The 27549-nt window shown below is 41.9% G+C and overlaps 1 protein-coding gene across 1 annotated transcript in view; it reads left to right on the top strand.

The window, feature by feature from the left end:
* Window positions 1–27549, top strand: part of NOL4L (nucleolar protein 4 like) — a 223512-nt gene that overhangs the window by 76324 nt on the left and 119639 nt on the right. Inside the window, exon 4 of the mRNA XM_001362708.4 lies at window positions 12602–12711. Coding sequence (XP_001362745.2) covers window positions 12602–12711 — 110 coding nt within the window. The remainder of the gene's footprint in view (window positions 1–12601; window positions 12712–27549) is intronic.

A 27549-nucleotide genomic window follows, 5' to 3' on the forward strand; every position in this document is an offset into this window, starting at 1 on the left:
CCCTCATGGAACTTACTATTTCCAGTGGAAAATAAGCCACACACAGAGATAATCATAATATGAGAATAAGGTAGGAGAGGTGTATAAGACGTATACAGGGACTTTCTTTGTATCTCCAGGGCTGGCATATATGGTAGATGCTTAACATATCCTGGTTGGCTTAACTATAAGAGTAGTACAGAGAAAGGTCTTTTAGAGACTCAAGGAGGAAGAGATTCCGGGTGGTGCGGTGGAGTGGGAAAAACCCACTGGAATTGCACCTAGAAAACTTGTTTCCAATCCCAGCCACGCCATTTATTCCCTATGTGACCTTGGGCAAGGAGAAGGGAAGAGAACGAGCATTTATTTCTGTGGTGCCTACTTTGTGCCAGGCACTGTGCTAAGCACTTTACAAATATGCTCTCAAGTCACTTAACTAACTCTGAGGCACAGTTTGCTCCCTTTTAAAATGTGGGTATAGTGGTTAGACTAGATGACTCCAGAGGTCTCTTTTAAGCTTGAATTTGTGATTTTGTGACCCTACGACCTCTATGATCCTCACTTCCCTCATGTAAAATAAGAGTTGGGCTCAGTGATCATTAAGATTCCCTTCCAGGGGCAACTGGGTGGCTCAGTGGATTGAGAACCAGGCCTGGAGATGGAACGTCCTGGGTTCAAATGTGGCCTTGGACTCTTCCTAGCTGTGTGACCCTGGGCAAGTCACTTAACCCCAATTGCCTAGTCTTTACTACTCTTCTACCTTGGAAGCCATGCTCAGTATTGATTCTAAGGTAGAAGGTAAGGGTTTAAAAAAGAAAAAAAAAAGAAGATTTCTTTCCAGATCTGAGACTATGAACTGGTGAATTATTTGATGAACTTCCAGGGAAGGCTTCTTGGAGGCATTTGAGCTAGACTTTTAAGGTATCCGTAGGATTTCTGTAGACTAGAGATGACCTGGAGGTATACCTTTAAACTGTAAGTAAATAAATATTTATTGTTGTAAAAAAGCAAATGGATGACTCAAGGCTACTTCTAGTGGCAGGAAGGTAAGTAGAGTCCCTCCCATCATTCAGGTTCACAAATTCTAACCTGTTTTTGCTGAGTGAGCCACAGCAGTCCCTGAGCCCCATTTCCAACCCTGAGCCTCCCCAGAGGCCCCCATTAAATCTTGGGGGCACATCTGCTTGCAGGTGGCTTTGGCACAGTGAAATGGGCCAATAAATTTAGCCAGTGCTTGTAGGAAGTTGCCCTGAGAATGGAGCCCAGGTGGGCCATTCATCTAGGATTTAGCTTCCCCCAAGTGCTCTGTGCCAAATCTGTTCACTGGCACCCAGCCCAGGGAAGGTTGCTAGAGTCAGGGGCAATTTTGCCCCTGTTTGAAGTCTAGGCGAGGACTCTGAATGAAGGACAGCCCATTTGTTTAGGTGTTGATTAAGTGGATTCTACTGTAAATGACACAAAGGATATTGTCACCATTGTAGATAAAAATCTTACACCAAAGTGAATGGCAAAGGAAACAGTGTATGAAGGAGACCTGTGGGGGTTTCGTTTCATTTTGGTTGGTCCAGAAAACAGCACATTAGGAACCTCTGACACATCCCATTCACCAACATCCAATGACTCCCCTTCCCCTGAGAGCAGTTAGACTATTACCTCCCCATCAGGCACATCCACCAGCTCCTGCCATATGAGGTACTGGAATAAATCTCTTGTAAAAGGAGCTGATATCTCCTGGGAAGCTTTGAAACCCCCCACGTTCGGATCCAGGATCCACTGGCTTGTGCTCACTGGGACCCTCGAGTTGTGAAAGGAAATACACCTAGCCATCTCCAAGCATTGGCACTGGTTGGCACAATGCCATGGGGCTGACTTTCTGCCTACCCCCATTTTGTCTGTACACACATCTTGGTCATGCATTTTCTTGGTAGCTGGGGCATAGGATGATAGAATTTTGGTGCTGTAAGAGGAGACCTTAGAATATCATCGTGAGAAGGAAGTTTAGAACATAGAATGTCAGAGCCAGAAGAGGGACCTTAGAATATGTACAATAAGGGGCAACTAAGTGGCTTATTGAATTGCAAACTAAGACTAGAGACAGGAGGTCCTGGGTTCAAATGTGACCTCAGCCACTTCCTAGCTGTGTGACCTTGGGCAAGTCACTTAACCCCACATTGCCTATCCTTTACTATTCTTTTGTCTTGGAGCCAATACACAGTATTGATTCTATGATGGAAGTTAAGGGCTTAAAAAAAAAAGAATATGTATAATAATGATTGTAATGATCCCTTGTATTCTTATAGTACTTTAAGATTTCCAAAGTGCTTTGCTCACAACAGCTGCTGGAAACAGTTCAAGTAGCATCATACCACTTTGACAGATAGAGGAACCAAGCCTAAAAGGAGGTTAAGTGCTTTACTCATTGTCACATACTAAGTGACTCAAACCCAGGTCATCTCCTAAATTAAAGACCAGAGCTCTTTCTACTAAACTGTACTGCCTCCTAAAAAGGGAAGAGGATGTCACAGCTGGAAGGAACCTGAGAGATCCTTTCCATTTCTTTTACTAGCTGATTTTGGGCAAAACAACCTCTCCAAGCTTCAGTTTCTTCATCTGTAATATGTGGGACAATATAACTCTTGGGTTGTTGTTAGGATCAACTGAGATCAAGTAGGCAAAGCACTTTGAAAATCTGAAAATGCATGGGAGCTATTATTATTATTATTTGTCCAACCCCTTCATTTGACAGATGGAGAAACTTGAAACCCAGAGAAGTCACCAGCTAGTGAGTGTCTGTGTGTGAGTGTGTGCACATGTGTGTATAGGGGGCTGTAATCACTAGAACTGGGGCTCATATTGGTCCCATGCTCCTTTGACCACACCCCGATGTCTTCCTTCAGAAACTTCTAGGTGAGATAGTCTTATTTTTCTAGGTTGTCTTTTCAAAAACAGGGTCTTAGTCCCAAGGGCATCTTCTCCCACTCCTGCCTGGAGTCGTCACCCTCTGTTTCACATCCTAATCATTTCCACAGCAACTGGCTGTGTCAGACACAGAGCCTGTTCCGGGGGAGGAAAGGGGCTTCACAGAGGTTGGCGTCAGCTAGGAGGCTTTGCTCTGGTAGGGATTCTAAGGGAAGCCACTCTTTCCCTCCTACTTGGGCAGCAGGGATCCTTAAGGCAGGGTCTGTACCAGCTACTCTCTCCTGCCCTTTACCAGCTCCCTTCCATTCCAATTTCCCCTCTAGCAGCCAGGCTTCCTAGCAGGAGGTGGCATAGGGAGGATGCCCCATCCCCCTCCCCCCCTCCCACCTCTCCAGGGCTCTGGAGATTGTCAGCATGATGATGTCCTCACCCTCCCACTCCCCAATTAAGGCTCCAGAGGTCTCCTGGGGCTGCTGACTCCCTCTCCAAATGATCTTTCTGGAGAGGAAGGAGGGGGTATCATGCAGTGAGTGGCTCATTTCCCCCACCTCCTCTCCCCCCACCTTCTGCATGAAGGGAGGGAGAAGAGGAAAGAGGAGGAAGCTGGAGCTGAGAAATCCCTGGAATATAAATAAACCTTGTGGGCTCAGCAGAGAAACCTCAGTCCAGTATGCTCCTGTCAGGAGAAAGGGTAGATTAATTCTCCATTGTGCCCATCATGTCCTCACCCTTTGAATAAACTTCATTTCTTTATCTCAGGTAACAGAGCTTTCCCTGTCAAAGCCAACACCCTAATAAATGAGAAAGGACCAAAAGAATGGATCCCAACTCTAAGGTTTCTCACACTAGGAAGGCTTTTTTTTGCTGGCTTATTCAGTGTGGAAATGAAAAGTAGAAAGGAGAGCCCCTTCTCCCTTTGTGGCTGACACAGGCAAGGTGGAGAGCTCTGAGCCTACGAAATTGTAAAGCCCGGCAATAATACCAACTCTGGCTTACCGAGCCTTTCCTTACTTCTGTCCTCAGAGGCCGTTCAGGAAGTACCTACTATCCCTATTAGCCAAACTAGTGAACTTGGGCCCAGGTCAGCAAAATATATTGCCCAAGATCACATATCTAATAAGTGGAAAAGCCATAATCTGAGTCTAGGTGTACTGACTCCAGGTCATTAATTTATGGGTAGGAAATGGATGTTGTACTTTTTGGGGCACATCATAGTAAATATCAAGCTTGCTTTGAAGTCAATAAGACATGGGTTCAAGTCCTGTCTGACATGTTGTTTTTGTGACCCTAAGCAAGTCATTTAACCTCTGAGTACTTCCAGGTGACTTTTTAAAAAAATAAACCCTTACCTTCCATCTAAGTATTAATTCTAAAACAGAAGATGAGTAAAGGCTAGGCAATTGGGATTAAATGACTTGGCCAGGGTCACACAGCTAAGAAGTGTGCGGTCAGATTTGAACCCAGGACCTTCTGACTTCTGGCCTGGTACTCTGTTTACTGTGCTGCCTAGCTTCCCACCCCCACCCCATCCCCCAGGCAACTTCTAAGACTGTTGCAGAGTAAGTGTTGATCTCTGTGGGTAGAAAGGGTTTCTTCACTGAAAGTTCCCTACCAATAAGACCATAGATCTAGTGGGGGGGGGGGGGGGGAAGAGAATCAGCCAACTATACTAGACCCAAAGTAAGGCATAACATTAGAGGTATTTACAATTTAGTAGTCAACAACCAAATCCCCCTATCCCACCTCTCCCCAAGGTTGGAGAATCACATTTGAAGAAGGACATTGACAAGTGAGAGCTCAACTTGGAAAGATTCTGAGGGACCAGGATGGTAAATAGACTGGAGGCAATGCCACAGGGACATTAGTTTGAAAGAGCTAAGGAAAGTTATTCTGGAGTGAAGACAAGATCATTGTTTTCAACTCTGAATCTGTCTGTCTTGTAGAAAAAGGATCAGATTTAGGTTCATAAGATTATAGAACTAGAATGGACCTCAGCCATCTAGTCTAAACTCCCCCCTCCCATTTTTAGATGAGAAAACTAAGGCCCACTTGGGAAGGTCCCTTCCTCTTCCCCTTTCCCTTCCTCTTCCCCATCCCCTTCCCCTTTCCCTCCCTTCCTCTTCTCCTCCTTCTCTTCCTCCTCCTCCTCCCTCTTCCCATCCTCCTCCTTCTCCTTCCTCTTCCTCTTCCCCTTCCCCTTTCCCTTCCTCTTCTCCTCCTTCTCTTTCTCCTCCTCCTCCACCTCATTCTCCTTCTTCTCTTCCTCTTCCTCCTCTTCTTCCTGCTCCTTCCTCTTCCCCTTCTCCTCCTCCTTCTCTTTCTTTCTTCTCCTGCTCTTCCTCCTCCTCTCTCTCCTCTTTAATTCCACCCCCCCCCCACTTGCTGACAAAATGTCATGGGGCCATCAACCAGATTTGAGTTCTTGGAAGTACAGGTAGGGCAAGAAGAGAAAAAATGCATCTTCCACAGGTCCCAGCTACCCTGACCAAACAGCAACACCCTGACCATTGCACTTTTCATGGCCACTCTGAACATTAGAGACTGGTCTTCTCTCCCTTGACCCTCATCCATTGCCCTAGGAGAGGCTAGGGAAGTTTCCCCGGGAGGGCTAGACTGCCCTTGCTCATCTTCTGACCAATAGGAACCAAAAGCTGATTCAGCACTGGGCAAGAAAGGTGAGAGGTCATTTGGGAAGTGAGGGCCTGGGGGATAAGGTATAAGGGAAGGGGAGGGTCTATCTTTTCCTTGCCTATTTCTAACCATGGGCAGTCCAGGGTCCCCTGAATCCTGATGCTCTACTCTGTGAGTAGCACAAACAGTATCTACAAGGAAACAGGAAGTCAGGGTGAGAAATTCCAGGGTCCCCAGCTCCATAGTCCTTGCTCCTGGGACCGCTTGGGCATTTAGGTCAATGAGAGACCAGGAGGTGAGGTGAGCACTGAAGCCTCTCGGGGCCTCTGGCCTCAGGACTCTTTCTCCTTAAGCTATTATGGATCCTTCCCTCATTACTTGTGGTATGGAGTTGCTCCCTGGGCTCTCAAGGGCTGCCCTAATGAGACACAATCTGTGTGTTTCTTGTCCTTGGACTAGCACAACTCACTACTAGCTGTGTGCCATTAGGCAAGTCATTTAATCTCTGTGCCTCACTTTCCTCAAACAAAAAAATGGGACTAATAACTAATGTAATACCCACCTAACAGGGCCGTTGTGAGAAGCCAATGAGATAATATAGGTTATTTGTAAAACTTAAAATACTTTATACATTCCAGGAAATGATTGTGATGCCATTGAGAGGGAAGGAATAAGCATTTATAAAGTGCTTACTATATGCCAGGCACTGTGCTAAGTACTTTAAATAAATATCTTATGTCATTTGGGGCAGCTGGGTATCAAAGTGGATAGTGTCTGGTCTGGGCTCAAGAAAACTCATGTTTATGAATTCGAATTCAACATTAGACATCTACTAACTATGTGACCCTGGGCAAGTCACTTAACATGTTTGCCTACTATATATGTGTGTATGTATTTTTTAATATATATTTTAATATATATTCATATGTATATCCTCACCACAACCCTAGGTAGGGGCTATTTTTATTGATAGTTGAGGCAAGTAGAGCTTAAGTGACTTGTCTAGGCTTATCCAGTATTGAGGCTAAATTTGAACTCAGGTCTTCCTGACTCTAGACACAGTGTTCTTTCCATCACATCGCTCAGCTACTTCATTAATATGAGAAACTATTCATGAGGCAATGCCTTCTGCTACGGGCATTCCTGCTGGGTAACTCTGTTTTTGGGGCAATGACTTAAATTAAGGGAGGTTAAATGACTTAATATAGAACCACAGAGCCAGCCTGTATGGGAGGCAGAACTTGAACCCAGATCTTCCAGGCATTGAGGCTGGTTCTCTCTCCCTTATGTTGCCTCTTTCAACCACTGTATATTATTATCTTGTTTTAACTTTTTTCTTTTCTTTTTTCAGCCATTTTCTTTTTTAAACCCTTACCTTCCGTCTTAGAATCCATACTAAGTATTGGTTCCAAGGCAGAAGAACAGTAAAGGCTACGTAATTGAGGTTAGATGACTTGCCCAGGGTCACACAACTAGGAAGTGTCTGAGTCTAGATCTGAACCCAGGACTTCCCACCTTCTGGCTCACAATCCACTAAGCCATCTAGCTTCCCCTCTTCTTACATTTTCAATGGAATTCAGATAGAAATGATCCTTGGACTTGGCAACATACTATTGTTGTTCTTTCATTTATAATATTTTGTTAACTATCATATAGGTGGATGGAATGGCTGCTTTTTTGTTAATCTGTGCTAGTTGGGACAGTCACATGGTACAGTAGATAAAAGGACTGGGCCTGGAGTCAGGAAGAATCTCAGTTCAAATACAGCCTCAGGCACATGTTAGCTGGGCAAGTCCCTTAAGATCTGTTGGCCTCAATTTTCTCATCTATGAATGGGGGTGATTATAGCACCTACATCCCAGAGTTGTTGTGAGGAACAAATGAGATATTAATTATAAATCGTTTAGTACAGAGCAACTCTATAAATGTTAACTATTATTATTTTATTGATGACGATGATGATGTTACAGACTTGTCACCAGAAGGTTGGCAAACAGGTCATGAATTTTTTTTTGGCCCTAGAAATTCATGAAAATCATCTCCAGATATCTGGAAGAAGTGGTGATCTATGCCAGTGAAGGAAGGTCTCTACATCCATGAAGCTACAGGTCCTTGGAGTCTTAAAATAAATATAAAACCCTAGAATATCAGAACTATCAGGAACTCTTAGAGAGCATCTCTAAGCTTTCTCCTCCCCCCTTAAAACTGCTTTAAAAATCACCACTTAGTGCCTGGCCCTGGGAAAATACAGGAAAGTGTTATGGTCAGAGTTTTCATTGATTCATTAATACTTTTTGATTTTAAGTGATGGAGTAGGTTTAGTTTGGCTGAGTTTGAGGGTAGCTTCTGCACCATTGATTGTCTGTGGGGTTCTTTAAACACATCTAGCCCTTGAGTTGTTTTCCATCCCATTTGGCAAAGAGAAATACGTCTCCAGAAGCTCTTCTTTTTCACTAAGGATTTGTTGGATCATTCAGGATCATGCTCCTTGGGACCTAATAAGGAATCTTTTCCCACTGGGTAACATTATCTAAAAGTACACTCATCTTTATCCTCAATTAATATAACTATCAACTATCACATTCTCAATTTTATTCCTCCTGACTATTCTTGAACTAACCGTAGCTATAATCCAATATAATATAATTCCATAGGAATATGAATGACACCCTTGGTAAGAACGTTGAAAGTTTTGGTGCAATACACCTATTTTGGTCTGCTTTAGGAGTGAATTCTGGACTATTTACTGATTTTGGACTTAATAAGACCCTTGTTCTTCTGGAACTGTAGGGTCAAACCAGAATAAAAATGGGGACCACTAAACCATGCAAAAGATTCCTTACAGGCCACATATTGCCTTAGAAAACCACATATTAACTTTATTTAGATTCAATTTGATTTTTATGTATTTTGTTAAATATTTCCAGTTATATTTTTATCTGGTTCTCCATTCCAGGTGTTTGACACTTGTTCTGGAAGACCTTTAGATTAGTGGGAGCAGGAACTCTTTTGTATGGAATCTAGATGTTACGGAATCAGGGTGGCAGCAGCTACTGCCAATAGCCCTATGGAGGGTACCAGCCTTTCTTCCACTCTTTATTCTGTTTTTAGGCAGGAAAAATAGCAATAAGATCCACCACCTCTGGACTATATTGACCCTTTTTTGGTAGTGGCAGAACTGAGTGAGAAAGGAGAATTAGTCATGTGGGGTCCCTGCATGTCTGAGCAGAGCTGTTTTGGGGAGTCTTGTGTTTCCTTGTGTGTCTGTTTTTGTTGCTCTGAGTTGGGTTTGCCCCTGGGAAAGTAAACCTTATGTACCAGGCTGCCTGTAGTCTCAGGCATAGAAAATCCTGAAGAGCTTGGGCAGTGATAACTGCCAGCAAGAGCCGGGTCTTCAGATAAAAACTTCATCTGAACCCATCTGTCCCTCCTCTGCTGTGAATGCCCATGACAGAAGCTGCCAGGCTATTGGGAGTCAAAGGTTGGAAGACCCTAATGTTGGATTAGGAAGAAGGGAATGGGGAATGTGTAAAAATATATTTTGTAGCTGACCAGTGTTGGAAGACAAGACCCAACTGACTCAATTTCTTCCTCCATTGTGGCCCCCCCAAAGATATCCACAGCTATGCAGATGAGTGAGTGACCTGGTAGTATAATTACAAGAGTCTGGGGAAGTCTCCAAAGCTTAAATCCGTAAAGACATCCAGTTGCAGAGGACGCGTCCATTAAGGTCTTTATGGAATGCTTCATTTTGTTGTTGAGACCACCTTGGGGTCTTGAAGGCTGTCAATGGAATACGAACTTTGTCAGGGCTTTCAAGGTGGGAAAGTGTAATGGCAGACTGTGTGTCTTTTGTTTGAAGATCACTGTAGTCAAGTGTGGAGAGGCTAACTAGGGGATACGTTTTTTGGGGGGGACCATAGCAACTCACAGATTTCCTACTTATTTGAGAAGGAGGCCATGTGGAGGATGTGTCCATATTGGAGAAATGTCCGATCTCTGAAGTATTGAAACTATTAGCATCAGGATAGAACTCTGGATTACTTAGTTCAGACTTTAAAAGACCTTTATTCTTCTGGAATACTCTTGACTTAATGGGAGCAAATCAGTCTTTGTACTGAAACTCGAAGTTATCATATAATAAGGGAGGCAGCAACCGCTGAGAGTGGCCCAACGAGGGCACCAGTCTCCCTTCCACTCAAGTCTGTCTTTGGACAGTAGGACAGAAGAAGTGAGACTCAGGATCGAGTGGGGAGAAGAGGGAGGAGTGAAGGACAACTGAAATGTTTAGCCTGATTGATGATGGGAGGATAATAAGTCTAGAAGATACACAGGCTGTTGGGGAGGGTTTTGGGGGGGGGATAGAAATAATGTTTGCTTCTAGATATTCCTAGTGCCTAATAATGAGAAATTAATGACATGTACACTGTGGTTTATAATTTGTAAATGGATTTCATAGATATTATCTCATCTGATCCTCACAATGACCCTAGTTAAGAAAGGAAAGATAATAATGTTTTTATTTTGCAGGGAAGGAAACCGAGGCTCAGAGTAGTCAGAGCACTGTTCATTTAGAGCTGGGAGGGCACTGAGGTGCCCACTGGTCCACCTCTCTCACTTTGCAGATCAGTAACTTGACCAGGTCACACACACCCATGTCTTCTGGCCTCAACGTGAGGTTGTTTTCATTGGATTGAACTGAAGTGACTTACTCAGCCAGATTGTGAATAATAAAAATGAAAACTGACATTCCAATAGTACTTTAAAGTTTGCAAAATGTTTAATATACATGATTTCATTTGAGGCCTACATTCAAGGCTATTCACAGTCTGCCAGCTTCCCACCTTGCCAGTCTTATGATAACAGCAACGAACAATTCTAAAGCCTTTTAAGACTTTTGAGACATTTTCTTCACAAGATTCCCATTTTACGTAAGGCAGACTGAGGCTCAATGAGGTACCTGTGATCACATAGTATCTATCAGAGCCAGATCTAGAACTCTATCCTCCAGAATCTGAATCCAGTGTTCTTTCCACTGTATTATCCGTCTGGGACCACATCCCTTCATGGACCCTGTGCACCAGCCAAATTAGACTCTATCCACACCCCTCGCTTTTGTTTTTGACCTCTGTGTCCTTGCTTGTACCATTTCCCAGTCCTTAGAATGACTTTTCTCCCATTCACCACCTCTTGAAATGGTTTCCATTCCTTCTTCAAGAGCCAGCTCAAATGGTCCTTCTTCCAGGAAGCCTCGCGCTATCATAACCTATTCTGCTTTATACTTCTTTTTCGTAGTTACTGTCCATTTGTGTACAAATCATAACCCCCATCCATGCGAGAGACTTAAGCACCTTGTGAGGTCATGGGCTGCCCCATTCAGACCATGCTCCCAATCCCCAAGACGTGGAACCTCAGAGTCACCCTGGATTCCTCCGCATCTCTCATCCCCCACCTTCAGTGTGTTGCCAGGGTCTGCTCCCCTGCAGCATCTCTGGGAGATGCCCCCTTCTCTCCTTTGACACTGCTACCATTCTGATGAAGGGCCTTATTGCCAAATACCTGGATTACTGCAGTAGCCTGCAGGTCAGTCTGCCTACCTCAAGTCTCTTCCTTCCACACCATTCCATCCTTCACTCAGTCCCAAAAGTGATTATCTTAAAAATGAAAATCTGATTGTGTCACCTCTCTGCTCAATAAACTCTGGTGGCTCCCTATTTCCTCTAGGATCAAATGCAAGATGTTTTGATTGGTATTCAAAACCCTCCATTACGTTTCCGGTCTTCTTACCCTCTATTCCCTGACACACACTCTTTGATCCAGTGACACTGGCTTCCTCGATATCTCACAAACAAGAAACTCCAGCACTGGGCATTTTCTCTGGCAGTTCTTCCATGCCTGGAATGCTCTTCTTCTTCCACTCTGACTACTGATCTCCAGTTCCTCCTGTAAGTCTCAACTAAAATCCCATCCTCTATAGGTTTATTTCCCCAACACCTCATAATTCTAGTACTTTCCCCCATTTTACTTTTTTCCCTTTTTTTTTTGGTAGAGATCTTCTTCACACATAATTGTTTGCATGTTGCCTCCCCCATTAGACTGTGAGCTCCTTGAGAGCAGGAACTGTCTTTTCCTCTTCTTGTTTCCCACTTAGCACAGTGCCTGGCACAAAGGAAGCATTTAATAAACATTTATTGAATTGAATTGAAAAAACAGTTGCTATTTACACAGAATAGAACTGGACCCTGAGGTCAGGAGACCAGGATTCAAATCCTGACTCTGCTACTTACCAGCTGTATGACTTTGAGGAAGTCATTTCTTCTCTCTGGATTTCAGTCTCTTTATCTGTAAAATAGCATAGTTTCACTCAAAGAGCTTTTGGGAGGAGGGTGTCATTTTTTGTAAACAGGAATGCCTCCTGGAAATGTGACTTATTTGTCTTTGTGTCTTTTCTCATAGCATTTGGACTTTCCACAGAGTAAACAATGTTTTTTGAATGGACTAGTGAAATGTTAAATGCTCACTTCAGTGTAGATCAAAGTAAAAACCCCAACTTTCACTTAAAAAAAAAAAGCCCTTACCTTCTGTCTTGGAATAAATACTATGTGTTGGTTCCAAGGCAGAAGAGCAATAAGGGCTAGGCAATGGGGAAGGGGGTGTCAAGTGACTTGCCCAGGGTCACACAGCTGGGAAATGTCTGAGACCAGACTTGAACCCAGGACCTCCCATCTCTAGGCCAGGCTTTTCATCCACTGAGCTACCCAGCTGCCCCCCAACTTTCACTTTTAATGCTCTATGAGCAAACCACTTCTTTCTCTGAGCCTCAGTTTCTTTTTTCATAAAACTAACCCCAGAGATGGTTGAGAGGAAAGTGTACTGCCCACATTAACGATTACAGAAATCGTCAAATATAATATAAAAAAAATAAAAAAAGAGTTCTATGAATAGTGCTGGTTTTCTCTTGGACCACAGAGAGTGAGAAGAAAGCCTTCTTAGGTGTCCTTCTTTGAGGGAGAGGCTCCTAGAGCCCTTAGCAAAGGCTATAACCGGCTTTTGATTTGTTCTTTTCCTTCAGAGAATGAGCCTCCCTCCCCTCTGGTTTCTGGCATCATCGACTACAACATGCCCCTCACCTCGACATACCTGAAGCAGATGAAGTTACGGGTAATGAATTCCCAGGAGCAGGTGAGTTGCCGTCTTTAGAGAGGCTTGGTCAAAGAGCATCTACAGAAATGGTTTCCTTCCCTGGACCTTCCGGGTCCACTCTGTCGCCCTGCCAGAGACAAAAGACAGGGCCCCCGAAAGCTGACTGAAAACCGAAGAGCTTGCCAGGCTGTTCTCTTGGAAAGGGCTCAGAGAAGGCAGAAAGCGCGGGAAGAATGCATGGCTAGTCAGGGGAACTCCCTGATGGTTGGGAGAAGAATTATTCAAATGAAACACATGGAATTCTCATTCCTTCCCACCCCCACCCTCCTTCTCAGGACATTAGGATTGAGTGTTCCATTTGCCTTTTAACAAGTGCCGGACACAAGAGGGACGTTAGAGCGTACAAGGTGAGACTTGGAAGGGATCTCCAAACACAGAATGTCAGAGCTAAAGGGGGACGTGGAGATCATAGGATTATCGGACTTAGAGAGCTGGAAGGGACCTCCAAAGCCATTTCATTGCACCCTCTCACTTTATAAATGAAGAAATTTGCCCAAGACCATAGCTAAAGAACAGGAAGGCAAACCCAAGCTGGTGGTGTTTTGTTTTGTTTTTCCCCCACTGAACTGCTATGTGTTTGTAGTGCATAGAGCATTGGGTCTGGATTCAGGAAGATGTGAATTCAAAACCAGCCTCAGACACTTATTAGCTGGGCAACCTTGAGCAAGACATCCTATGCCTCGGTTTACTCATCTGTAAAATAGGGATAATAATATCATCTACCTCATAGGGTTGTTATAAGGGTCAAGATGATATTGGGATTACTAGGTGACTCAGTAGATAGAGAACCAGGCCTAGAGATGGGAGGTCCTGGGCTCAAATATGTTCTCAGATGCTTCTATCTGTGTGACCTTGGGCAAGTCACTTAACTCTCGTTGCTTAGCCCTTACTGCTCTTCTTACCAGTACTTAATAATAATTCTAATCCCTTAACCCCAGTTGCCTGGCCCTTATGCTCCACTGCCTCGGGAACCAATACTTAGTATTAACTCTAAGATAGAAGGCAAGGGTTAAAATTTGATATTTGTGAAGCGCTTTGCCAAACTTAAAACACCATTTGAGTGTTGTCATTAAATCATCATTCTATCTTATCAATGTTGTCACTAAATCATCATTCTATCTTATCAACAATAAAAACTAACATTACTAAAATGCTTTACGATGTAAAAGCGCTTTTCTCACAAACAATCTGTGAGGGTATTATCATACCCATTTTATAGATGAGGAAACTGTGATTCTGAAAAGGGCAGTGCATTTCCCCCTGATCGAGGCCGGATTCAAGCCTTGGCCTTCTGACTCCAAGCCCAGGAAGCTTTCCACTGCCCCTCCCCATGTCATTGATCGGAGACAGAGTGTAAGAAAGAGTAGAATCTGAGCTCTTTTGTGAGCTGCTTTCCTCAGGGCGTCAGGAGACAGACAGCGCCTCTTGAGGCTTAAGCCTGGGAGAGTGGGCCTCCGAGGACAGCCTGATAATACTCTTGGGCCCCCGAGCTGTCCAGGCCTCCCCTGCTGCAGTTTGCTCAGGGCTTTTCAGGGCACCATGGAAACAGGCTATAAAAAGAAAAAAAAACACACACACTTTACTACAGATTCACAAAGCCGAGCCTTCAGCCCTCAGCAGAGCCAGAACTTGCCTCTTCCTGTTCAACAGAGAGCAAGGTAGGAGTCCATCTTGTTCATAGGCTTTCTCCCTGCACTCTGGTCCAGCAAAGGAAAATAACCGGCTCTTGCTCTTTAAAGCGTGCTTATATCCGTTTTCTCAGTTGCTCCTTTTAACAGCTCTATAGCAGCTTGAGAGGACGGAGATGACTATCACCCCCACTTTATAGATGGGAAAACTGAGGCTCTGGGGTAGTTATGTGACTCGATTGTTATCATGAAGCCAAGAAGTATAGTTAGTAAGTGCGCGAGCAAAGTCTTGCACCCAAGGTTCCTCCTGATTTCCAAGGCTGCCGTTCTTTCTAACGATTTCAGTCAGAGCTGGGAAAAAGCTTAGAATGAAGAACCTAAGAGGGCAAGGCTCAATGGAGCCTTAGAACGTAGAATGTAAGACGCAGAAGGAATTCTAGAGGCTATCTAGGATAGCCTTTTTAGTTGACAACAGAGAAAATTGAGGCACTACAACTCAATTGTAGATTTGGTATCAGTAGTCAGGACTTCTGACTCTGAATCCCAGCGTTTCTGCTTTCTTTTTCAAAATAGATTGATGAGCAGCTCAGTGGCTCAGTGGATGGAGAGCCAGGCCTGGGTTCAAATCTGACCTCAGACACTTCTCAGCTGTGTGACCCTGGGCAAGTCATTTAATCCCCATTGCCTAGCCCTTACCGCTCTTCTCCTTTGGGATCAATATATAGTATAATTGTATTGATAGAATCCGCTCCCCTCCCCATACCTCATCCCCTAGGAACATGACCCGGAAATAAAGGTTACAGTTTGGTGTCAAGAGAAACAATAAAGATGTGGGGCGAGGCACGCCTGGGCTCTCTCTTCCCTTAAACATGGCGGAGGACAACCATGGCTGAGAGTGACAAGCATGTGGAGAACCACGTAGTCAGTGGTAAGGTCAGATTAGGCTTAAATCTCCATATTTCTGCTTTCTCTATTTCAAGTGATAATTAATAAACTCTATGGAAAATAAGAACCTGGAGTCATTCATTTAACTCTAACATGATTCTAAGATGAAAGGTTAGGGTTTAAGAGAAAAAAAAATAAATAATGGATCTATTTTATTGATGCCTTTTGACTTTACTTCACATAATATCCTAGTTGCCTCCTTCACCCAACCCTACATATTCCCATGTATACACCCTAGATTGAACGTCGTTTGTGACAAAGATCTAGGGTTCTTTTGGTCCAGTTTGGTGGTTTGGGGTGTCTTTTGAGACCCTTTCTAGTTTGGGGATTCCATGATTTTTTCATCTCAGTGCTCATCATCCCATATCCTTGTGCAGGGGATACATTTTATATATTATATATATATATATATATACACACATATATATACATACATACATATACATATATACATATATATATACACACATATATATACATACATACATATACATATATATATATATGGCTTTTTTTAACCCTTACTTTCTGCCTTAGAAACACTGTAAGACAGAAGGGAAGGGCTAGGGGTTAAGTGATTTGCTCAGGGTCTTACAGCTAAGAAGTATCTAAGGTGAACAGATCCTCCTGATTCCAGGCCTGGAGCTCTATCCACTGTGCCACTTAGCTGCCCTGATAACATTTTCAATACAGAATATGCTAGAGTGGCTCCTAATCCTGAACCCACAGAAAGATAGAAACAATTAATTTTAGCTTTGGAAGAGATCTAAAGTTCAACCTGTACACAAAGAATCCTCGCTTCAAAATATCTGACAAATGGTCATCTAGCTTCTGTTTGAAGACTTTCAATGAGGGGGAACCCACTCACTCCAGAGGTGGCCCACACCACTAATAGACCCATGCTCTGACCATTAGGAAGTTCTTCCTGACATCAAGTCTGAATTTGGTTTTTTGGCAGCTTCTCCCCACTGCTTCTGCTCTCGGAGCCAAACAGGATAAGTCTTGTTAACTCTTGCACATAATGGTCCTTCAGATATTTGAAGATAACTCTCGGGTCTCCCCTGAGTCTTCTCTTCTCTTCTCCTTGTTAAATATCCCTCATTCCTTCATCTAATCCTCATTCAGCATGGACTAAAGACCCTGTTATTTGCATTGCACTACATTGTTTGTCCACTCTATATCCATTCCAGAGTGAGAAAGTGGAATTAAGATCTTCTAGAAGATGAGAGCATCCTTACCTTTACACCTTCTTCTTTCTGCCCACTTTCCTGCCCTTCTGATCTACCTACATATAAGCCAAGGTCACTTCATAAACATCTAGTTTAAATAAGTACTTCCTTTGGGAGATGAAGTCCAAAGCATAAATGGAGAAGGATCGCTATTATTATTGTTATTATTGTTGTTATGACTCCCATTTGCTTTGTAGTTTACTCTTTTATCCCTCCACTAGTTCTAAAGGACTGTACCTAAAAATACATGGTACAGTGGAAAGAAAATTGGCCTGGGAATCAGCATGTTGGTCCTGATTTGTTCACTCTTCTATTGATTCTATGTATGACTGGGGATAAGTTGCTTCCCTTTGATGGGCTGATTTTTATCTGGAAAAGGAAGTACCTATTTTATAATCAGAAGAAATGCTTTGAATCCTGACACTGATCTTTACTAGATTTATAACTTCCAGGTAGATCTTCCCTCTGAGCCTCAAGTCTTCTCATCTGTAAAGCAGAAATGATAATAGTACTTAATGGTGCTCCCCACAACTTCACAGGACTCCCTGAGGAAAGTGCTTTATAAACCTTAAAGAACTATAGAAATGTGATCTATGAAGGTGATTCCACTTCTGGATTTCTGTGATTCTCTAAAGCAAAGAGCTACTCTCCATTTGGGCTCTCTTTCATGAGTTGTTCAAGGTTGGTTGACTAAAAGGAGGAAGCAGACACTTGGTTTCGTGGTTGCCACATGTGCAGTACTGAATTCTGTCCCCCCAATACAGCTTGAATGCACCCTCAGATATAAGCTATTCAGACTTTCCAACCAGCCTTGCAGGAGAGACAGGCCATACTTCAAACCACTTCCTTGGTCTTGTTCATGTACAGTTTCGAGGCTTCTCATGCTTTTCAATCTTGTGGCATTCTTGACTGTGTTTGTTTCTTCTTCTTTTCTTAAAGGCTTATTTTCTATCTTAGAATTCATACTAAGTGGGAGCAGCTAGACAGCTAAGTGGATTGAGAGCCAGGCCTAGAGATGGGAGGTCCTAGGTTCAACTGTGGCCTCAGATACTTCCTAGCTGTGTGACCCTGGGCAAGTCACTTAATAGTAAGGGTTTAAAAAAAAAAAGAATTCATACCAAGTATCCCTTCTAAGGAAAAAAAGAGATCAGGGCTAGACAATTGGAATTAAGTGACTTGCCCAGGATCACATAGCTAGGTAGTATGTGAGGTCAAATTCGAACCCAGGTTCTTCAACCCTAACTTTCTCTCATGAATTCCTATCTTGCATCACTACCTGTTTGCTTCAACAGCTCTACTTGGATGCCCTTTAAGTATCTTAAACTCAATATATCCAAAACAGAACTCATTCAGTTCTCTCCTAAGCCCATTCATCCTCCAAACTTGATAGTTTCCGTGGATGGCATCATCATCCTTCTGGTCCCCCAAGTCCACAAGCTTGAAGCCATCATCCTTGATTCCTCCTTCTCTCTCAGCCCCCCTGCTCAATCAGTTGCCCACTCTTGTTTCTGCCTATATTGACATCCCTCACATCCATCCTCCTCTTTTCATGCACGTAGCCTCTATGGTGGGTCAGGCCTTTATCCCCCTCACTTGATCATGGCCAGGCTTCCTATTTGTTCTCCCTACTCCTGGCCTTCTCCCTCTGCCATCCATTCTGCATACAACTGCCCAACATATTCCTAGAGCTTAGACCTCACTGTGTCATTCCTATATTCTAAAATCTTCTTTCATTCTGTAACATCACAAAGAACAAAATTCTTAGCTTGGCATTTAAAGTCCTCCAGGATGTGCCTCCCACTCACATTTTCAGTTCTGTTTCATGTGCCTAACCTTCCCAGGCCTTCATCCAGTCCAACTGACCTATTATCTGTTCTCAGAATGAGACATTTGTTTTCCTACCTCCATGCAGGAAAGTGACAAGTGACTTACTATGTCCAGTCTACATTCTCTTTTTGTCTCGGTCTCTTGGAATGTCTCTGTGTGTATTCATTCATTTTTCTGTTGTGTCCCCATTTGGGATTTTCTTGGCAAAGATACTGGAGTGGTTTGCCTTTTCCTTGTCCAGATTATTTTCTAGATGAGGAAACTGAGGCAAAACAGGATTAAGTAACTTGCCCAGGATCACTTAACCAGTGAGCATCTGAGGCCAGAGTTGAACTCATGAAGATGTCTTCCTGACTCCTGTCCTGGTGCTCTAGAGACATTGTGCCACCTAGTTTCTCCCCTCCTGGAATGTCCAGCTTTCACCAAATTACAGTTCAAATGATATTTCTCCAATCATCCCTTTCCTGCTTCTTTCCCCTTCTCCCCAGGTATGAGCACTCTTTTCCTCTTAAAATTCATATATTACTTTGCACATACTTTATTTCTGCTTTCTCGTCCATATAGTGTATAGTATGGAAGCTTCCTGAGAGCAGACATAGTTTTATTTTGTCTTTGCCCCTCCTCTACCGGCATGGGGTGTTATATAAATAGCCAGTTAGTAAATGCTTGTTTACCTGAATTCACAAAACAATCATGTGAGATAGGTCCTATGGGTGTTATTATTTCTGTTTTACTGATCAGGAAACTGAGGTTCACACAAGTTAAATCACCGTCCCAGAGTTATACAGTGGGTCACAGACAGGATCTTAATTCTGGATTTCTAGAATTCAAGTTTAGTTTTCTGTTCGCTATACTTCACTACCTCCTCACTATCTTTCACTTTCTCTTCATGACCCACACACTTCCTTTTCCTGTCATAAATGTCCTTCACATGAACAGACTGTCATTGCCAATATGAACTGGTCTGCTTGTATCTACCATATGCCTTTCCATGGTATGTTTCCTGATGTTGCCAGAACCAAATCCCACAGCTTCTAATTCACATATAAAGTTGTTGCTACTGGTCATACTGTGTAGAAAGCCACATAGGCAAGACATTTGAGAGGCCATTCAGTGCAGAAATAGATGACACACTGGATCCAGATGGAGTCAGAAGCCATAGGTCAGTGATGGTGAACCTTTTAGAGGTGGAGTGCTTTGTCCTCCCCTCCCCCCCCCACCCGACCCTATACTGTGTGCCCTGTGGAGGGTTTTCCCCAGGCACAGGAGGAAGCATTCCCAATTGGGCTACTGGGCAGAGGAGCAGATGAAGTGAAAAAATGTCCTCAGCACAGTAGAGAGGGAGAAGGGAGCAGCTCCCCACCCCTACCCCCAAGTCCCCCGGTTTTTCTAATAACAAACTCTTGACAGGCAACGATTCAGGTACCTACAGAGAGGGCTCTGCATGCCCTTATTGGCACATGTGCCATAGATTTGCCATCACTGCCATCGGTTCAAATCTAAATCTCCGTTACTCTTGGGCAAACAAATGTCTTCCACATTCTGACCTTTACTTTCTCCATATATAAAATGAGAAGTTTGATGTATACACGTCTCTTAAGGTCAACTGCATTTCTAAATCTCATGATATATTAATTCCTGTAATTCCCTTCAGCAAAGTTCCATGCTCTGTGAAGTTGATCTACTATACACCTATGCCCTGTAGATGCCTGTCGATGGGAGAGTGGGTATGGGACACCTGGAAAGTGAAACTGATCAGACAGCTGCCAGAATCAAAGGTGAAACTAGTCAGTGATTATGACTGTTGATTTTCAAACCCTTACCTTCCATCTTAAACACAATACTGTGTAATGGTTCCAAGGCAGAAGAGTGGTAAGGGCTAGGCAATGGGGGGGTGATGTGACTTGCCTGAAGTGTCTGAGGACAGATTTGAATTCAGGACCTCTAAGCTTGGTTCTCAATCCACTGAGCCACCTAGCTGCCCCCATTGTATTTTTTTTAAGTCCCATAATTAGACCAACCACATACAAATTAGAAAAAAAAATCCACCCAAATGTATTTTTTTCCATTTACACATCCAAGAATTCTATGGTAAACCAGTGAAAAGAACTGGAAAAAGAAAAAAAAAACCTTTGCCTTGATCAAATAATGTGGAGGATTATTTTAGATTAAAAGGAGTCTCCAGTAACTTCCAATCCAGTTGTGTTTCATGAATACACAGGGAAATTTACATTTTTCTATTCATGTTTTACAGAATGTCTCAGAGAAAGGAATTGAACTTGTGATTTCACTGGCATAGGGGACTCTTTCCACTAACTCAGGATGGCACTTTTTCTACAATGTGTAGTTTTAGTTGCCTAGAATACCAAGAAGTTAAATGAGAGTTGTCCAGGGTCACACAGGGTCAGGGCTTAGTCTCTTTTCTTTTTTTAGCCCTCACTTTCTGTCCTAGTAACAATTCTGAGACAGAAAGACAAAGACAAGGCAAAACCATGTCCTCCTAACTTCAGACCTGGCTCTCTATCCACTGTGCTACCTAAATGACTTATGTAGTCTTGATTTGCCAGGCTGCCCCTTAGGATATTAAAATCCAATAAAAATTTTTAGAATGGGAGAAAGAAAGTAAAAGAAACAGAGGAATGGAAAAAGGAAGGAAGAAAGGAGTTTGTAATTTACCTGTAGCTTCATAAACTATCAAGTCTGAAAATCAGCTTAGAGCATGGATGAGAGAGCTGAAGGGATTTTAGAACATAAAATATGCAGTGTTAGAACTGTCCAGCACTTTAAGAAACCTATCTAGTCCCTCATTTTGTAGAGGGGAAAACTGAGGAACAGAAAGGCAAAAATGTCATGATTGTCTTGAATCTATCAGTAAAAATTGAACACGGTTAAAGGTGCTTTGAAACTTTAAGATGAGGGGCACAGATCCTTATCAAATACTGGATTTTTTTTTTCCTAGTGACTGAGATGCCAGGATTGGAAAATTGCTATTAGTTGCCACAAGGAAATTTAAAAAAATTGTTAAAATTAAGTTGGGTATTTGGAACCCTCTAAATCCTTAAGGGCAGTTCTCCAACCTTGGCCAATATGGTTAGAATAATTTTTTAGAAAATACACCAGGATCAGAAGAAAAAATTGAGGAGATATGCCCAGACTTTAAAATTCTTAATTAGATGTTTACATTTCAGTTTGTGTGTGTGTGTGTGTGTGTGTGTGTGTGTGTGTGTGAGAGAGAGAGAGAGACAGAGAGACAGACAGAGAGAGAGACAGAGAGACAGACAGAGAGAGAGAGTCTGTCTCCCTTCCTCCAGAGATGATGAGCTTCTTGAAGTAACTATTGTTCCTCTAGTGCTGAGCACTTCTTTTTGTACTGAAAAAAATCAAATTGTTTCATTGATAGTGGTCTTCCTACTGACATAGAATATAAAACTCAGAATTTCAGAATTGGAAGGACCTTGGAAATCCGGTCATTCTAGCCCCACACCTAACACATGAGGGACTTGAAGTCCAGAGGAGGCAAATGATTTGCCCAGAGTCAAACAGTTCATTAGTATCAGAGGTTCTACTGGTCTCAGGTCCCCTAACTCCAAGTACTTTGCTTTTTCCAGGGCTGTCTCTCTTACAGACTTTCCTTTATGGCCAAAACTGATTTACAAAAATAGTATCATCTTACAAAATGCTATCATATCCATGATTTCATTTGTCTTCCTAGAAACGACCCTGAAATTAGGTCACATAGGTACTATTTCATAAATGGAGAAAGACTCAAAGTCCAGGAAGTTATTTGCCCAATGTCCCACAAGGAATTAATCAAAGCTAGGATTTGAAACCAGAACTGGTTCTTGGGCATTACACCATCTTCTTTCCTCAGTTTTTTTTAATTTCCTTTGGTTATAATTGGCCTAATTCTATAAATCATTACTTAGAATAGATCATCAATTAGAATCATCATTTTGAATCAGAATGGAGCCTTAAAATGCAACAGATCTAATTTTCCCTTTTCATAAATGAGATAATTGAGGCCCAGAGCTGAGATTTGAACTCAGATCCCCTGTCTCCAAATCCCATGCACCTCTTGGATTCTTTAATTTCTTTAATTTCTTCTTTCTTCCCTTCCTCCATTCCTCATCCCCCCCCTCTTTTTCTTCCTATTTTCTTTCTTTCTTTCTTTCTTTCTTTCTTTCTTTCTTTCTTTCTTTCTTTCTTTCTTTCTTTCTTTCTTTCTTTCTTTCTTTCTTTCTTTCTTTCTTTCTCTCTCTTTCTTTCTTTCTTTCTTTCTCTCTTTCTTTCTCTCTTTCTCTTTCTCTTTCTTTCTCTCTCTTTCTTTCTTTCTTTCTTTCTTTCTTTCTTTCTTTCTTTCTTTCTTTCTTTCTTTCTTTCTTTCTTTCTTTCTTTCTTTCTTTCTTTCTTTCTTTCTTTCTTTCTTTCTTTCTTTCTTTCTTTCTTTCTTTCTTTCTCTTTCTTTCTCTCTTTCTCTCCTCTCTTTCTTTCTTTCTCTCTCTCTCTCTCTCTCTCTCTCTCTCCCTCCCTCCCTCCCTCCCTCCCTTCCTTCCTTCCTTCTCCTTCCTTCCTTCCTTCCTTCCTTCCTTCCTTCCCCTCCTTCCTTCCTTTCCCTCCTTCCTTCCTTTCCCTCCTTCCTTCCTTCCTTCCTTCCTTCCTTCCTTCCTTCCTTCCTTCCTTCCTTCCTTCCTTCCTTCCTTCCTTCCTTCCTTCCTTCCTTCCTTCCTTCCTTCCTTCCTTCCTTCCTTCTTTCCTTTCCCTCCTTCCTTCCTTTCCCTCTCCCTCCACCTTCTCTCTCTCTTCCTCCCTCTCCATCCCTCCCTCCTCCACGGTTAAATAGTAAGGTCTTTAGCAATGGAGGTTAAGTGACTTGCTCATAGTCACACAGTTAGTTAAATGTGTCTGAGGCCCTTTGTCCCTTTCTTACATGCTAGAGTTTGTCCCAACTGCCCCCTACCTAACCAGTTCATGTCTTTGGAATCTTTTCCTCTTTCCAGTATTTACTTAATCTCATCCAGGGAAAACCATTTAAACAATTCAGTCCTCTTCCATTAGGAGCCTCTGTGGTCCTCAGTCTTAATTCCTGAGCATTAATGTCCTGCTAATGGTTTTAAATACTTCTCCTTCAACGAAGTGTGAAAGCTGGGAGGGACTCACTTAAATCTCTCTGAGGATAGCTGTCTCTTTGAGGCACTAACCTTACCTCTCTCCCTCCCTTTCCCCTCTGTCTTTGGCCAAAGGGCTACCTTGGCTTCTCAAGTGTGTAACCTTGTAGTCCTCTCCCATGCCTCTTCCTCCCACTTCCCCCACATCCATTATCTTTCAGATAATCCTGTTGATTCTGTCTCGTCTCTGCCACTCCCATCTGTCCCTGGAGAGTACCTTAGTATCCTAAAATGCCATTAGCTAAAATACCAACAGTATAATCTAGTTTAACTCCTTTTTCTAGAAAAGGAAACTGAGGCACCAACAGGGATGTGAACAAGGGTGTTTGGAAAAGGATTTCCTTAAGGTCAATGCAAAGCCAATACTGAAGTTGTCTTCTTGATTGCAGGTCAAGATTATGTTTCCTTTGTGTCCTTACTGCCAGTACTTTATTGCCAGCACATCTCCTTTTTCCAAGAGAAGCTGCACTTACTAGCTCTGTGACCCTGTGCAAGTCACTTAACCCTCTTTGCCCCAATTTCTTCATCTGTAAAATGAGCTGGAGAAGGACATGGCAAACCACTTCAATGTCTTTGCTAAGAAAACCCCAAATGTGTCCTAAGGAGTCAGACCTGACTGAAAAATGACCAAACAAACCTCCCTTTCAACCTATCCTGTCCATAATACCAGATTAATGAACAACTCTCAGCATATCATTCTGTTCAGACACTTTCAGAAGCTTTCAATTACTGACAAGATGAATTCCAAATTTCTTAACGGTACCATTCAAGGCCTTTCCTATAGATTTCCAGCCTTATTTCCTTTTGAGAAGTTTCATAATGTCGTGGATAGAGTACTGGACTTGTGGTCAGGAAGACCTGGCTTAAAATTCTACTTTAGAAACTTATGAGTTGACAATTGAACATGTCACTTAACTCTCTTGGCCTCAGTTTCCTCATCTGTAAAATGAGGGTATCGAACTAGATGCCCTCTAAGGTCCCTTTTAGCTCTAATTCTATGATTCTATGATCTCAGGACTTCCTCCTACCTGCCCAAAGTAGATTAATCTTGTTCCTGAGCCAATCTATGTTCTCCCTCCCCTAATGCTTTTGTCAAAATTATTTCCTCTGCGCTGACTACCCATTGCCCATTCCCCATTTGAGACCAAGTTCAAAGGCTATCTCCTTCAGGAAGCCTTTTCTAATCACTTCTAAAAGGAAGGTATTTCCTCTTCACCCGTTATCATCTTCTATTTTATGTATTTTCTGTGCTTGCATCTTATCTCCCCTACTTGCTTGTGAGCTCTTTAAAAGCTAGAGTGGTGATATCTTTCCCAGTATAAAAATAGCCCCTTCACTTAGTAGGTGTTTAATAAGGGTTTGGATTAACTTGATCTGGCTGTAATCTGGTACAGATCTGAAGTTCATTTTTATGGTGGAGAAATGGGATAAAAATGGTTTGATCATAATGCAATATGCTGGACCTCCATAGTAGCTGTGTGGCCTTAAGAAAAGCACTTGAAATTCCTGAGCCTCAGTTTTCTTATCTGTAAAATGTATGTAATGATAGTTACATTTCTTGCTTTGTAAGAGTTTTTGTCAAGAAGACTTTTAAAAAAACTTAAAAAACTCTTACTTTCTGTCTTAGAATCAATACTATATTTTTGCTCTAAGGCAGTAGAACAGAATGGGCTAGATAATGGTGGTTAAATGACTTGCCCAAGGTCACACAGGTAGGAATGATTGAGGCCAGATTTGAATCTGGGACCTCCCATCTCCAGGCCTGGATCTCTATCCAGTGGGCAGTCTGCCCACAAGGAACGTTTGCTTTTTGTTTTGTTTTGGTTTTTTTTAATTTTTAAAATTTTATTTTTTCTAATTACATTTAAAAATAATTTTAATTTTCCTTTTGGAGGAAGTTCTTAATGTTTACTTTTCCAATTACATGTAAAAATAATTTTTCACATTAAAAATTTTTTTTAGTTCCAAATTCTCTCCCTCCTCCTCCCACCTCAAGAAGGCAAGCAGTTTTCCATAGGTTATATATGTTGTCATGCAAAATTTATTTCCATAATAGTCATATTATAAAAGAAAAACAGATAAAAAACCCTAACACAAGAAAAATATTAGTATGTTCTGATTTACATTCAGATTTCATCAGTTCTTTCTCTGGCAGGGAATAGCATTTTTCATTATGAGTCCTTTGAAATTGTCTTGGATCTTTGTATTGTTGAGAATAGCTAAGTCATTCAGAGTTGATAACCATACAATATGGTTATACAAGAACAGTTCACAATGTTCTCCTGGTTCTGCTCACTTCACTTTGCATCAGTTCATATCAGTCTTTCTAGGTTTTTCTGAAAGTACCACATCTTGCTCATCATTTCATACAGCACAATAGTATTTCATTACAATCATACTCAATCTTGTTCAAACATTCCCCATACTGATGGGCATCTGCTCAATTTCCTGTTCTTTGCCACCATAAAATGTTTTTATAAATATTTTTGTACATATAGTTCTTTTTTTTTTAATCTCTTAGAGATACAGATCTAGTAGTGTTATAGCTGGGTCAAAGAGTATGCACAGTGTTACATCCCATTGGACGGTGTTCCAAATTGCTTTCCAGAATGGTTGGATCAGTTCACAGCTCCACCAGCAATGCACTAGTGGCTCAATTTGCCCACATCTCCTCCAATATTTTTAATTTTCCTTTTCCATCCTATTAGCCAATCTTGTGAGGAACGCTTTTTACAAACTTTAAAGGACCGAAGGAATGTGAGTTGATGAAAACAGAATTGTTTTCCCCCAATTCTGTAATCAGATACAGATGGATTTGGAGGCCCATTTTCATCTATCACCAATGTGCCTCTCTCTTTTGCTTCTGTGGTTCTCTAAAGGTTATGTGAATATCACTTCGTTGAGTGCTAGACCATAGAGGAACATGGGGAAGAAGAGCTATTAAGCTTGGTGTGGATCTAGAAAGCCTCTAGCCCAAGCCCCACACTCCTGCCTGCCTGCCACAGCTATGAACCTCAAGAGCCCTGGAAACAGTGCTTGAGAGCACTCAAGGCCAATAATACTAGTCCTAGCCCTGCCCCAAAGCTACCCTCTTAGACTTAAGAGTTGTCCACCATTAGTGCTGTAGGATACTTTAGCGAACATAGAGAGTTAAATGCTTTCATTGACAGTTGGGGAAATTAAGGATCAAGTGGAGAAATAATTTCCCGAAGGCCACATAACACATAAGAGGTTTTTGTTATTCAGTCATATCTAACTCTTTGTGACTTCATTTTGGGTTTTTTTTCCTTTTCTTTTTAAAAATTAATTACTTCATTTGTTGGTTGCATTAAAATTTCCAAGTGTCTCCTCCTTTTCCTTCCATTCTCATATTAGAGAAAACATCATTTGACCCCTCCCAAAAAAAGGTATAAATGAAACTATGTCTTCAATGTTTCTGATTATGAGAAGGACATACACAAATTATCCTTCAAACATTTAATTCTGTAGTTTTATAGATAATTCTCTTTAAAAAAAAAACAAAACCTTTTACCTTCCATCTTAGAATCAAGAACTGTGTATTGGTTCCAAGGCAGAAGAGCTGTAAGGGTTAGGCAGTGCCCAAGGTCACACAGGTACAACTGTCTGAGGCCATATTTGAACCCAGGATGTCCTATCCTCCAGGCCTGACTTTCAATCCAGTAATCCACCTAGCTATCCCATATAATGTTTTCTTAATTCTACTGTTTCACTTTTCTTAATTTCATGTAGGTCTTCCCATGTTTTTTAAAAATTAAATTGCTTATCACTTATGGTACCATAGTGTTCTAAAAATTAAAATTAATCTCAATAATAATAAAAATACTATATTTTCAGAGATTTATTAATGATCATTAGAAATCTCTCTAATTGATGAGCATCTCTTTCATTTCCAGTTCTTTGTCACCACAAAGAGAGTTGCTAGAAATATTTTAGAATATATAGGTTCTTTGCCTTTTCCTTTTTCTCTGATCACTTTGGGAATTAGACTTAACAATGGTGCTG

Source organism: Monodelphis domestica, chromosome 1 (assembly GCF_027887165.1).
Source record: "Monodelphis domestica isolate mMonDom1 chromosome 1, mMonDom1.pri, whole genome shotgun sequence".
Classification (NCBI taxonomy): domain Eukaryota; kingdom Metazoa; phylum Chordata; class Mammalia; order Didelphimorphia; family Didelphidae; genus Monodelphis; species Monodelphis domestica.